Source organism: Eucalyptus grandis, chromosome 1 (genome assembly GCF_016545825.1).
Source record: "Eucalyptus grandis isolate ANBG69807.140 chromosome 1, ASM1654582v1, whole genome shotgun sequence".
Taxonomy (NCBI): domain Eukaryota; kingdom Viridiplantae; phylum Streptophyta; class Magnoliopsida; order Myrtales; family Myrtaceae; genus Eucalyptus; species Eucalyptus grandis.
The window spans coordinates 27,467,408-27,481,464 of NC_052612.1; the positions used below are offsets into that span (position 1 = coordinate 27,467,408).

Consider the following 14,057-nt stretch of genomic DNA (forward strand, 5'->3'; position numbering starts at 1 on the left):
AAACTGTAGCTTCAGGATCCACACCCTAGTTCCTAATTCATAGATTATGCTTGGCATCCACAAAACCAAACTCTAAAGCAAGAAGGCGCTCAGACAAATCCCGCATCACCACAATGAGTAGTATATGCAGCATCCGTGAACAACGAGACAAACAGAAACAAACTAAGCAAGAACCATGGAAATGAAACACCATATAAAGATTTAAACTGCGCCCCGACATCCATGGTCTAGTTCCTAATTCATAAATTATATTCGACATCCATGAAACCAAACTTTGAAGCAAGAAGGCAATCGGACATATTCCGCATTGCAACAATGAGCAGCATACGCAGCATCCACGAACAATCATACAAACAGAAACAAAATGAGCAAGAGCCTTGAAAATACAACACCATATAATGATTTAAATTACGTCCCGACATCCCTTATCACTAGTAAAACACTAGACTTACAGCATCACCACATGAAATCCGAAAATCATGAATCTATTAATCTTCTTGGAACATGACCCGAGCAACACAGGTAGTAAAATCCTCCAAAACCGAACTTAAACACAAAAAATGAGAAAGAGGCTAAAAAAAAACAGAGCGACCTATTTTTTTCCAATCAATCCAGGGGAATCTCGACGTCGCCGTCTGAAATCTCCTCCTGCAGATCCTTGGGGTCCTTCCCGTCGACCGTACACCCGACGGACACGCACGTCCCGAGGATCTCCTTCACCGTCCCGCTGAGATCCTTGGCCATGGACCTCGGCTTCATCACCTTGGCGATCTCGATGACGTCGTCGAGCGAGATGTTGCCGTTGTGCTTGATGTTCTTGGTCTTCTTCCGGTCGCGCTCGGGCTCCTTGAGGGCCTTGATCACGAGGGCGGCCGCGGACGGGACCACCGAGACCTTGGCCTGCCGGTTCTGGACGGTGAGCTTCACGGTGACCCGGAGGCCCTTCCAGTCCTTGGCGGTCTCCTTGGCGATGTCCTCACCGATCTTCTTCGGGGAGAGGCCGAGGGGCCCGATCTTGGGGGCCAGGGAGCTGGCCGCGCCGACCTCGCCGCCGGTCACACGGACGTAGACGTCGACGACCTGCGAGGGGTCGAACTTCGGCGGCATCGTGGAGGGTTCGCGGCGGCCGGGAAGAGGGAGCGAGGGAGGAGAGGGCGGCGGGAGTGCAGGGAAGCGGCGAGAGGGAAGCCGGAGGTGCGAGTTTCTTTGCGTGGTTTATATCGGTAGGGTTTTTGCGGGATGTTATGAAATGACGTTTCTGTCCTCGGCCTTGTTGGGTTAACTTTTTGTTTGGGCAAGAGCCTCCTTCTGCCTTTGGGCCGGACGCCTCGGAGGTTGATGCGTCGGCGTACGATGATGGAAACAATAATAACTTCCATTTAATGTGCAATGTGGTCTATAATGCTTAATGTGTAATGTAATCTTTAAAATTTTAATTTATTCAATATAATTATATTCAATTTAGTTCATGAATCATATGGAAATGTTCACTGTTATCTTTTAATTAATTCAAGTTTAAGGACTAAATTTAACGTTTTCGTATAGTTTAGGGACTAATTGAATATGTGCCAAAATTTCAATGATCAAATTGAATAAATGAAAGATTTAGGAATCATGTTGCATGTCAAGTCAAGTTTATGGATTAATTATGTTATTTTTCCTATAATGATATTGTTTCTATATCTTCGTGAGATGTCTTATAGAGTTTGATTTAATGGATTTGGAGCGAGGCCCATCAAGAATAGCTTAGACTTACCTCTTAACTCTTTTTAGTGGACTTAGTGTTGGCCCGTATTCTTTTTATACGTGAAAACCTGATTGGCTCGTGTTCTCCTAGCCATCAAGCGTCATGGCTCTTTCTATTTATTAGGGGACTTTCGGGTGTTGACTCTTCATTAATTTTGCACTTCTTTGCTCCTCCGCTTTGGTATTTTTGAACTTAAAAATGAACTTAAAAATTTCGGTCGTAGAATTCTCCATGACTAATTTTTGTCAACTTCTCTTGACTTACAACAACTCTAAGCAACTGAAGACATTCCTCACATGCTTACCTAGCATTCATGTCTACTAGAATTACGTTCTCCCCTTCTCACGCCCTTTCTACTTCATCTTGCTTTTGGTGTTACCGTCGTGCAATCCTAACCCTTCTGCAAGGCAAAGGGACCTATGGAGTAAACCTCCTAGGTGTCTAATTGACCCATAATTGGTGGCTATTCTAGTCTTGTTATAACTTTATTGATCAATTGCATAGATTTAAAACTAAAAACCTAGGATATAGGACCATTCTAGAAAACGAGATGCTACTAATTGGGGACTTCCAAAATTCGATGTGCCACAATATTAAGAATGAAGATGGAAAAGTGGGCGAGGATCAATTTTTCTAACTCTTATATCGCCGTAGAGTCCTTTTCTCTTGAAGCAAGTGGAAATGAGATTAGAGAATACCAAAGCTCTCTAGAAGAAATGTTGTAACTGGGTTGCATCGGTGATCCAATCTATTATGTGGCCCAAAGAATGACCCAACTTTTCAATTAATCAGCTAAAGAGAGACAAAGTCTCTTCAATCTTTAACCCCACTTTTTTGGCACCGCGACCTACCCCATTCTTGAGCTCCTTCGCTAGTCCAATTCACGTCGGCTTCTTCAATCTTCTTCATTGCCAAAGCTCCCATCACATGGCGAGTATCGATCGGTTCGCATTCAAAGAAAGGTTAAATGTTTATGCTAACAAGCTACAAAGCGTATTCAACAATATCCCATGTATTACTTTCAAATCCAAATTACTTAGAATAATGAAAATCATAATACTAGTGCTTCCATGATTCAGTAAAAACTTCAACTTTGGAATCGATCTTGTATGCTTGAAAATTCTAGAATTATGAATTCTGATTCTTTCAGGAATCCGATTCCACGATGAACTAAGACCGGGCAGTTTTCAATGCCCTGGAATTTTCTTTAATCATGGGCACGAAAGGATTTTTATAGACTCGAATTATGAAAAGCATACCTGGTCACAGTACATGAGTTATGTTTTTTGTGGAAACTGGAGTATGCTTTGAACTCAATAAATTCCACTGCCGCAGTGATGGAAGTGTAAAGCTGGGAGACGACGAGGAAGAGGTGGTGGAGGGGATGGTGAAGGTGGCTGAATCGCGGTGGCTCAGTGGCAATTCCGGTGGTGTGGTATTTTGGGGGCAACAGCTGCGGGCATAAGTTGGGTTGACAAACTCAAGTAATCTAGTAACCGATCAAGTCAAATGTGTGGTTGGGGGTTGATCTAATATGGGTTAGCTTTTTTTTTGGTAAAAGAAAGTTTCTCATTCATAGAGTTCAAAATAAAGTAAATCTCCAAAGAGCTTAAGGGGATAAATAACCGAATTTTGTGGTGACTTTTTTGTTTTTTATTTTTACTTTGGTAACTCAATCTACTATAGCGTTGGACTTTCTATTACAATAGGCTAGCAAAAGATGGAAAAAGTGCACTAATAGATCATGGCCTTCTTTGATAAGCGCTTCAGTTTCCCAATTTGTAATGATCTGAGCTCGAAAGAGCCCTTACCTAATCGGAGTTATACGACCCTAATACGGAAGTCTCTTCGGTTCATGCGGCGAAGTGGCTTTAGGGTTACCAGGAGGGCGAGCAACTCTGCTTGCGCCGCTCGATTAAACATGCCATTGAATTGCATGTCAATCCAATCCGCGTTTTGACGGGAATTCATGAATAAAGAAAAAAAAAAAGAAGCCTTGTCAGATCGTCACATCGGACTAAAATCGCGAGCCAACTCGCTAAACTAATCGCGAGTTAACTCGCACCAGCCCGAGCCTTCTGGCTGTCTACTCTCGTGGGCCATAAAACCCAATGGGCCTCCAGCCCATCTAGTAGTATGTGGAGCCAAGCCTTGCTTAACTGAGACGCACTCACTAGCTTCACAATGTGGCCCATGTGGGGGGAAGGAAACTCGCCGTACTGACGCTAATAGCAAAAATACTAATAATCTTGATATACCTTCTTGTCATTTCTCCCCCAACTTCCGCTCTCTTTTTTTTTTGAAAAAAAAAAAAGCGATGAGGTTGCCCTGAACCATTTGAATCACTACAATACTTGATTCAAAAGGTTCTCACAAAGACCAAAAATATTTGTTTACACAACGATAAATATAAAATATCTTGAAATTTAAATTATAAATTTAAGAATGGATAAAAGAAAAGCATCTAATTCTTAAATATATTTTTCCATTAAATACACAATGATAAAGATAAATTATCTTGAAATAAATTTCTATTATCCTTCCTAAACATTTATCTCTCTTGACTTATCTTAGTGATTTTAAATATTTGATAAATCAATTTAATTTGAAATAAATTCAAAAGAGAAATATATCGTACTACATGAACGATACTGGTAATTTAAACATAGCTGTTGCTAATTATATGAACGGATACATTATTGACGGTTCAAGATTCAATCGAAATAACTTCAATGATTACCATGAACAAATTTAACTTAATATTTAATTTAACATTGCCATAAAAGTATAAAAATTGCAACTCATTTAAATTACATTCATTCCGTTTTACTTCCTTCTTCTAAAATGCATTTGCTTCGCATTCCACTTATATTATATAAGGCTTATATTATTTGTACCAAAATGTTTAGCAATAAATGAAAATAAGAAATTTTCTTTTACAGCCCACCTACTTTGTAATTGAGACATCCAAATAAGAGATAAGCTCATGAGCATTAATTTGTTAGTTTATAATCCGACAATTAGTCAATTATATAAATTATATTGCATGTCAACTCTTTATAAATAGGAGGGTCCTCCCTTCAATTCCACGGCCCTTATGGACGGTGACATAGTCAAATTCTGGGGAATTGCCCTTTTTCGGAGATTGAACCTTTAGAAGGACATGACATCGACTTGAGATCAAGCCATCAAGGTCTTCCAGCATGGCTCGTGAAGAATATCAAAATCATGACATTCGATTTGAGATTAACCCATCAGGGCCCATTAATGTAGTCCAATTAGTAAGAAGGATCTTAAACTCGTGATGTTCAATTCAAGATTAAGCTATCAATACCATCGAATTATCTATGAGAAAAGAAAGAATCATAGGGTTTTACGACTTGATATTATAATAAGTATTGTACGTTATATATTGAAATTAATAAAACTCAATGTATAATTTCTGATCCAAGTTCATATCGGCAATTATACAAACACATACGAAGAAATATTTGCGAACACATGCCCACGTATAACCTAGATTTGTACAGTCAATATAATCTCATCCTTATATATTTTTAGGGACATTTCCAATATTTTGTAAAATCGTGCCCTATCCAGTTGTACGATATGATTTAGTGAAACTATTTTTGAGAGACTAGCAATTAATCAAGACAACCATGTTCAATAAGTGGCTATTCCCCTTTTGTCACTAATGCTCTAGATTAGGCCATTAGTGTCTTTGAGTAATTGTTAGCTATAATACGGCCATATTTGTGCTGGGCTGTAGTCATGCCATGAAATTTTGTCACTTTGTTTAATAATATACGTCTTTTGAAAGTTGCAACACCTCAAAACTCGATGAGTGCCACAAAGGCTGTACCAACTAGGGTCTTGGTCAATAAAGTAAATTATCGACTATTCTACAAGAGGAAGATGTAAATCAACCCTCTCATTGTCCTTCCCAGGTAAGGCCCGCAATTGCATTTTGTTAGTGATTGACATTTTGCTGGCCCAATCGTGAAGGTCCATTTTAACTAAAGGAAGGGGCACCCAAATCTAATACAAATCTCAGGTCCTTGGTGCATCTACCCTTATCTAAATCATCAGCAATGTCGCACCACCTTAATGCCGCATTTGGTTATAAGCTCATCTTATTGAACTTGGTGATCAACATTCATCCTTGTTACTAATAAGACATAACAAATGGATTAAACTATGCTGAATATGTAGAATTTATAGGCCTCTAGATTTAGATATCTCAAAGTTTTCTCGCTAGCTTATTGATTTTAATAACTAAGATGAGTTTTATGGTTTTTCTTTCGTTTGTCCTTCTTTTTCGTGCTTTTACCTTTCTTCTTGTTCCTCGAAGAGTCACTGTGTACCACGCAATACACTACAACCCCCCGCTATCGACGTACATCTAGCTACTACCAGTCACCCTAGCCATTTGATGGTGCCCCAATTTTGGCATGTCCATATGTAATTAGTATATATGATTTTTTTTTAGCCTAAATTGGTCCATCGTGTCTGCCCTTGGGTCCCCTCCCAAGCTTAAGTCAACATGTGTAAAGAAAACAAAGGGAGCATTATGGGAAGTGTTCCTTCTGACATGGCATTGAAGTGCTTTGAAGATGATATTTCCCATATGGGAAATATGATGATGCCCAGGATTGTGTTTAAGGTTTTACCTATATGAAACTACAACAGAACAAAGAGTGTCAGTAAATACACGGTTAAATGCTGCTATATCATAAACTTTTCACCAACATCTTACATATGCGGCTATATCCATAAGCTTTGTCCTCATTTATAAATCCAATGATATGCATCGCTTTTGTCAATTTTTACAAATGCCGTTATATCCATAATTTTGCCAACCCATACTACTTGCTAGTTTAATATTCTTTCTTTTTCTTGATAATTGTTTGTCAACGTTATTTACAAAAGAGAAGGGCTCATGCAACATGCCGTAAGGCTATGTTTGTTCGTCCGGATTTTTAATTGAGATAGGACTGAATATGATATGATATGAAATTATGAGATTTTTTTATATTATATTCATTGTTTGGTGAATCACAGTATTAAAGTCGAATATGTTCACATCATATCATGTATATTTTTTTGATATAAACGGCATATCATTATAAATAAACCTAAATATTTATAAATGGAGATGGTGAAAAATCTCTTGTAATTTATTTTTATTTTATTTTTCCTCTTTTTTATATTATTTTCTTTATTATTTCTTTTTTCCCCTTTCATCATTCTTTAATAAAACTTTATCAAATAGTAAACTGTACTAACATACCTAAAATACAAAAATACCTAAAATATATAATAAATATAAATATTTAATTTATAGATTGAATATTTATTATAAGATAGAATTAAAGTTGAATATATAAATTAAAATAGGGTTAACTAAAAATATTTTTTTATTTTTTATTTCTTAAATTAGAATTCAAATATTATTTATATTGAAATATAATTTCAATTTTGTTAATTTAATAATTTTTTTATTCGAGAAAAATAACTTTCATATTATGGACATTAGGGCTATGCATGATAAAATTTCTACTTCTCTATTTCTCTATTTCTCTATTCTTCGAATTAGGTTTGGAATAGAAATCCGTTTGGTAACACAATTTGATTTTTCTATTTCTATTCTAGAAATTGATTTGAAGAAGAAATCAAAAGCTAAAATTTTTAACTTTTTCAATTTTGAAATATAAATTGAGAAATCAATTTCGGCCAAAATTTGGTTTATGTTCCAAAAATTTTGTCATGAGCACCCTGGAAATTCTATTCACTTTTATCCCACCTATGAGATAATTTTATCTTGTTTATATCTCCCTTATATCCGACTTTATCCTATCCTAAGTGAGCACCAAATGTAAGATAGGATAAATCATATCATATTCCAAATTTTATCCCAACTGCCAAACGTAGCCTAGGGGATTTGAAAACATTAATCACCAGCGGATGTCATTCACATTAGAAGAAAAAAGTCTCTTAATTTGATTTCAATTAGGGATAATTCCCTACAAGATATTTTGTTGACTAAATTCTGATTAGGAATCACTACGATCACTCACATCGAATTCCAGTTAAGCCACATTTAAGCCAAAAAGGAAAATAGATAAGCAGTTGTTTTGCCAAAAAGTGTCGACAAAATGAGCTAATCGACACATCATGAAAGGGGTTACTACCGATTCTCGTAGGGAAAACGTGAATTGACGAGAAAATTAAAATTACGGAGAACTGGTGTTCATTGATTTTTTTCTTTTGGTCGAAAGTACCATTCGTATTCATATTAGCGATAATTACAGTAGGAATTTACAACATCCATAGATAGTATGTGAAGGAGTGCATGAGGAGGTTGAGATAACCAGTTAAGGGCCGGGTCAGTGGTGCGATGGGCCTTCGCTGCCCAGTCGGCGGCCCAGTTCGCATCTCTCAAACAATGCTGGAGGGTTAGGTCAGAGAATCTGGATAGTAGCCTGAGCGCCTCCTCCACGAGTGGCCGAAGCTCCCACACGGGCGAACAGCCATGATGCACTGCAGCAAGAAGGGGAAGGTAGTCCGATTCAACCTCAATCGTGGTATGGTGAAGCCCTCGTCGCAGCAGATGGTGAAGTGTACAGGTGAGTGCGTTGAATTCAGTTTCCAGTGCTGATGTTGCTCTAAACCTGCATGAGAAGCCATCCAATAGCCTACCTTGGTGGTCTCTATAGACACAGGCCATCGACCCCTCGGTGCCGCCTGGTTGAAAGGCGCTGTCGACATTATATTTGAGGGTTCCAAGGGCTGGAGGTCGCCACTGGTGCGTGGGATGGTGAAGGGGAAGGCTTGATCTTGTTCGGGTAACAGCAGGGGAGGTGAAGGCCTTGGTCTACTCGACGGCCAGTTCGACGACTCTTCCCGGATCTGGCTGCTGATTGCAGAATACGACGTCATTGCGCATTCTCCAAATTTGCTAGAGAGTATTAACAGTCATCTCTAGCCCCAGTAGGTGTTCAGGAGTAGCCGCTCTTGCACTGAGCCATTGATCGATCCTCTGAATTTGCATAGGGGAGATTGGGATGTTAAGCTTCTGATTTTCCCATACAGCACGAGTCCATGCGCAATGAAAGAAGAGGTGCTCGATGGTCTCCGAACACTGCTGTCAACACATAGGGCACCAAGGATCTGAGGCGATGTGTTGGTGAAACAAGTTGGCCTTCGTCGCAATGGTACTCTGACAAAGTGCCCGGGTAAAAACTCTGATCTTTGGTGCCGTTTGCATCGACCAAATTCGATGCCATAAGATTTTAGGATTCTGATATGATGATGATGCTGTATGACTATTGGTAGTTCTTGCTTGCTGAAGTAGCTTATGGTAGCAACTCTTGACCGTATATTCGCCATCTTTTGTGCCTGTCTAGATGATACGATCTACGATAGGAATATGTCTGATTGGTATATTCAATACCTGGGCTATGATATCTTCACCTAATAGAGGGAGGAGTTGAGGTTGGTTCCAGGTTTGGTGTGTCGGATCAATAAGATCCGCCACCAACAATGGATCATCTTTGTTGTTCGGTCCATATAGAGTGTCAATAGGTAACCAACGGTCGCCCCTTATTCTTATATCGCAGCCGTCACCTACTCACCAGCATGGATGAGGACCACTAGCATTCCTCCCCAATAAGAGACTCTTCCATCTCCATGAGGCCCGAGCTGCTGGAGTAATAGATAGGAAATTTTGCGTAGGAAAGTACAGACCTTTAAATAGTTGACTCCATAACGCCAAGGGCTGTTTCAATAATCGCCAAGCCTGTTTTCCAAGCATAGCTTCATTAAAGGCTATAAAATCCCGAAAGCCTAAGCCGCCGTCATCTTTACTCATTTTCAACAGATCCCATTTTCGCCAATGAATACCCTTCCTATTTTGATCATTCTGCCACCAGAACCTGGCAATGCTTTGCTCTAGAGATTTGCAAATCGACAAAGGAATCTTAAAAATAGACATTGCATAATGTGGTAGGGCTTGCACGACAAATTTAACAAGTACTTCCTTACCGCCTTTGGAGAGTAACTTACCCTTCCAGCCCTCCAACTTGGCATGAACATGCGCTAGAATCCAAGAGAACATTTCCCTCTTAGATCGACTCCACTCGAACGGTAATCCCAGGTATTATTTTCCACACCTAGTCAATACCGGTACTCTTAGCTCACCCGACATATTATCTTGCAAGGCAGATGGACAGTAATTACTGAAAATAATGCCGGACTTATTGCGATTCACAACTTGACCCGTTGCCAAACAATACTGGTTCAGAATGCTAGCAACATTCTGACATTCTCGAATGGTCCCATCTAGAAAGAAAATAGCATCATCGGCGAAAAATAGATGGGACGGGGTTGGACACCATTGATTGAAACGTATACCTTTAATGTGTCCCATACTGACAGCTTGATTGAGTAAGGTTGATAACACATTTGCTACCAGAATAAACAAATATGGAGATAAGGGGTCACCTTATCTTAGACCTCGCGAAGGGGAAAAGTAGGGAAGTGGCTCGCCATTAAATTTCACACTCAAGGAAGTATTAGATACACACTGCATAATCCATCGGACCCATGTGGGATGGAAGCCCAATTTGTGGAGATAGTCGTTTAGGAAATCCCACTCAACCCAATCATACGTCTCTTGCATGTCTATCTAACCGGTGTTCATTGATTAAATGGTGGTCTCTTGCCCGAATTTCAATCATTATATTTATAGCTACTAACCGCAGTTAACAACTAGTTAAGAGAAATATAAGCCGAAAATGAAAATAGATAAGCAGTGAACAATTCTTTTGTGTTTGTGCGAACTAGTTTAAAAGCTCATGATTCAATTCAAATTAAGCAGAGGAAACCTTATCGTGGGATGTGCTTTTGCACATGCTACCGTTAATAATTGGGACACGCATAATAATCATTATGTTTCTTTATTTGTTTATTTTTCTATTCCTTGGAATATGTTTGGAATAGAAATTCATTTGGTAATGACATTTCAATTTTTTTTTTGAATAGATTTCTACTCCAGAAATAGATTTGAATAGAAATAAAAAATTAAAATTTTTAGCTTTTCTATTTTTAGAACAAAAGTGAGAAATGAAAATTATTCTTATTGTTCACTCTCATCACTACCCGCAGCTCATGGGACATTGGATACTTATTGCCGACCGTTGGAAGTTGGCTGCCCACCGCCCACCACCTTTCACCAACCGCTCGCTGTTGGTCATTAGACGCCGGTCGCTCGCCTCTTGCGCTTGATTGTTGGTTGCCAGATGCCAATCGCTTGTTTGCCGTTGAACACTGGCCACCAGACGTTGGATGCCTCTCACCACCATTCAAGAGAGAAAAATTTTGTGTCATTATCAAACGAATTTCTATTTCAAGTATGGAAATTTTATAAAGTTATCAAATGTATATTTTTGCTCAGAAACTTGTCCAAGAAATAGAAATAAAAAGATCAATTTCTAGCTATAAATTGATTTCTTGAATATAATGGTTATCATGTGCACCCTTAATGCTTGGCATCATGAACTTTATGTTTAATTTTGGTGATGCATTAGCTACATGATCCTGCTTCCATTGCCTTGGATGGAAATTCTAGCTTAGTCATCGCTGCGAATAGTTGATGGAAAATGCTATTTCCTTTTTCTTGCGAAGTCCTAAATAATCTCACATAGGGGTGTCAATAATTTGATTCGATTCAGATTTTCAGAAAATCCTAACCGAATCGAATCTTTTGGGTGTGCATTAATTTAAAAAATCCAAAATTATCCATGGAAAATCTTAAATCAACCCGCTCAAAGTATGAAATAAAAAATCCTCTTCTCTTCATAAATAGGAGGCTCCTCCCTTTATCACCACACCCCTTATGGACGGTGACATATAGTGAAAATCTGGGGAATTGCTCTTTTTCGGAGATTGAACCTTTAGAAGAACGCGACCCCGACTTCAGATCAAGCCTTCAAGGTCTTCTGGCGTGGCTCGTGAAGAATATCGAAATCATGATATTCGATTTGAGATTAAGTCATCAAGCCCCGCAAGTTCAGTCCAATTAGTAAAGAGGAACTGCAACTCGTGATGTTACGAATACCCTGGAGTTATATCTAAGATTTGATATTATAATGACATATAGTACTTTATTTATTGAAATTAAGAAAACCTAATATACATTCTCTGATCCAAGTTCGTATCGGCAATTATACAAACGTACGAATAAATATTTACGAACACATGCCCACGTGGGCTGCCGGCCATAGAACTAGTTATTATTTGTACAGTCAATATCATCTCATTCTTATATATTTTTAGGGACATTTTAAATATTTTGTTAAATCGTACACTATCCATTTGTACGATACGATTTTGTGAAACTAATTTTGAGAGAATTGCAACAATCAAGGCAACGATGTTCAACAAGTAGCAGTTCCCCTTTCGCCACTGGGCCCTAGATTAGGTCATTAGTGTCTTTAAGTACTTGTCCGCTGAGCTGTAGTCATGATATGAAATGATGTAACTTTCTTTAATAATATACGGTTTCTTTTTAAACTACAACACCTCAAAACTCGATGAGGATGCTTCTAGGAGCGGTAGCAACTGAAATCGGGAGTTGCTAGCGTTACCACGGCTACAATGAATTTGCCCAACAGCTTATAAAAAGTGCAACGAAGAGGGCACCAAATAGGGTCTTGGTCTATAAAGTAAAATATCAACTATCATTCAAGAGGAAGGTGTAAATCAACCCTTTCATTCTGCTTCCTAGGTAAAGCCGCAATTGCAGCTTGTTATTGATTAACACCCATCCTTTTTTGCTGGCCCGATCACGGAGGTCCCTTTGAACTAAAGGAAGGAGCACGTAAATCCAGTACAAATCTCAGGGACTTGGTCCATCTACCCTCATCTAAATCATCAGTAACATTGAACCACTTTCTGTAATATTTTTTCTGATATGAATTACATTAATTGATATTGTAATCAAACGTTTTACATGATTGGTTTAATAAAGTGAAATATAAGTTTTCTTAATTAGTTTGATATGAGGTTAGGCACTGTAAGCTAAGTAAAGCTCTACCTATGATGAGAGGACTTGTGACTTAAAATTTTATAAATAATGCTTAAGTCTCTCATTTAATCCCGATGTACATATATTCTCACATAAAGAGTATTTACTAAACGATGAGGGTGAGGAGTGATCTCAATGAACCAACGATATAAAGAGCAATAGAGGAAAAATACTTAAGTTTTGAATCATCGCTATTCTATATAAAAAAACGATGAATTTTAAATAAGGTGCGCAAATATCTTTTACTTGATTACACACACATACATACATACATACATAAATTATTAATTCTAGTTTTGGAGATCTTGGTACCATTTTCGCAACTAACATGTGATGTTAGAGCAGACATAGCCTGAAACTTGAATGTAAGGATTTGGCCGTTTTTCTTGATTTTTTGTAAAATAAAAATTAATTTTGATCACATAAATGAAAAAAGCTTGTCGAGACGAGCAGATTGGTGGGTGGCGCCGCTCTAGGGTAGGTCACGCGCGCCCTCACATGTGGCCATGCGCCGCTGAGGGTTGGCGTGGGTGGAACTTGTGCCACCATGTGTTCCCTAGTGCGAGCATAAGGACGAGGGCTAATTTCACATTGACGTCAGCGACACGTGCGTGAGTGAATTTGGACGACCCAATTTGACCCAAGATTCGAGTCAATTGATTGTTGATTGGATTGGTCACTGGTTGGACCGTCTATTGACTATTTGGATTGATCAAACCAGTCGGTCCAACTCTTCAGACCAGTCCAGCACGCTATCGCATGCACTACATGTGTCGCACACTTTGGAGGTGTGTGGGCACATCCAAGCTCTAATTGGGCCGTTCTTGATACTAGTGTTCTGGTATTTAGATGTTTTACATTATAATGTATTTATTTTACATGTTTGATGCTTTTAATGATGTGAAAATATGGACAAAACCTAAATATGCGTATTTTTAGGGTATTTTTGCATAGTTTCCTGTTTTTCTCTATGATTTTACAAATACAGTTGCAAGCTCACATGTATATTATCACATAAAGAATATGTAGAGCATGATTCATTGATAGCATGTATACCCAAGAAAGAGACCCAAGTTCTAATAGCCCTGCTAAGATAATCTCTCCTCTAAGAGAAGGGATGAATGTATTTATTTTTAATTTTTTTAATTTAAGGTTTAACATGTATTAATGAATGGAGTAATGTAATAGGCATGGCATGTGATTTAGTGACAAATTGCCCCTATC

The 14,057-nt window shown here is 38.5% G+C and overlaps 1 protein-coding gene across 1 annotated transcript; it reads right to left on the reverse strand.

Moving 5' to 3' along the window:
* Window positions 1–349: 349 nt before the first annotated feature.
* LOC104435631 (60S ribosomal protein L12) lies at window positions 350–1,201 on the reverse strand. Its single transcript, XM_039303234.1, has one exon. It carries the CDS (start codon window positions 1,105–1,107, stop codon window positions 607–609), a length of 501 nt encoding a protein of 166 aa, XP_039159168.1. The 5' UTR covers window positions 1,108–1,201; the 3' UTR covers window positions 350–606.
* Between the last annotated feature and the right edge of the window lie 12,856 nt (window positions 1,202–14,057).

Excerpts from the sequence above, each read along its gene's own strand:
- LOC104435631 (XM_039303234.1), bottom strand. The coding sequence starts at position 1,107 with ATGCCGCCGAAGTTCGACCCCTCGCAGGTCGTCGACGTCTACGTCCGT.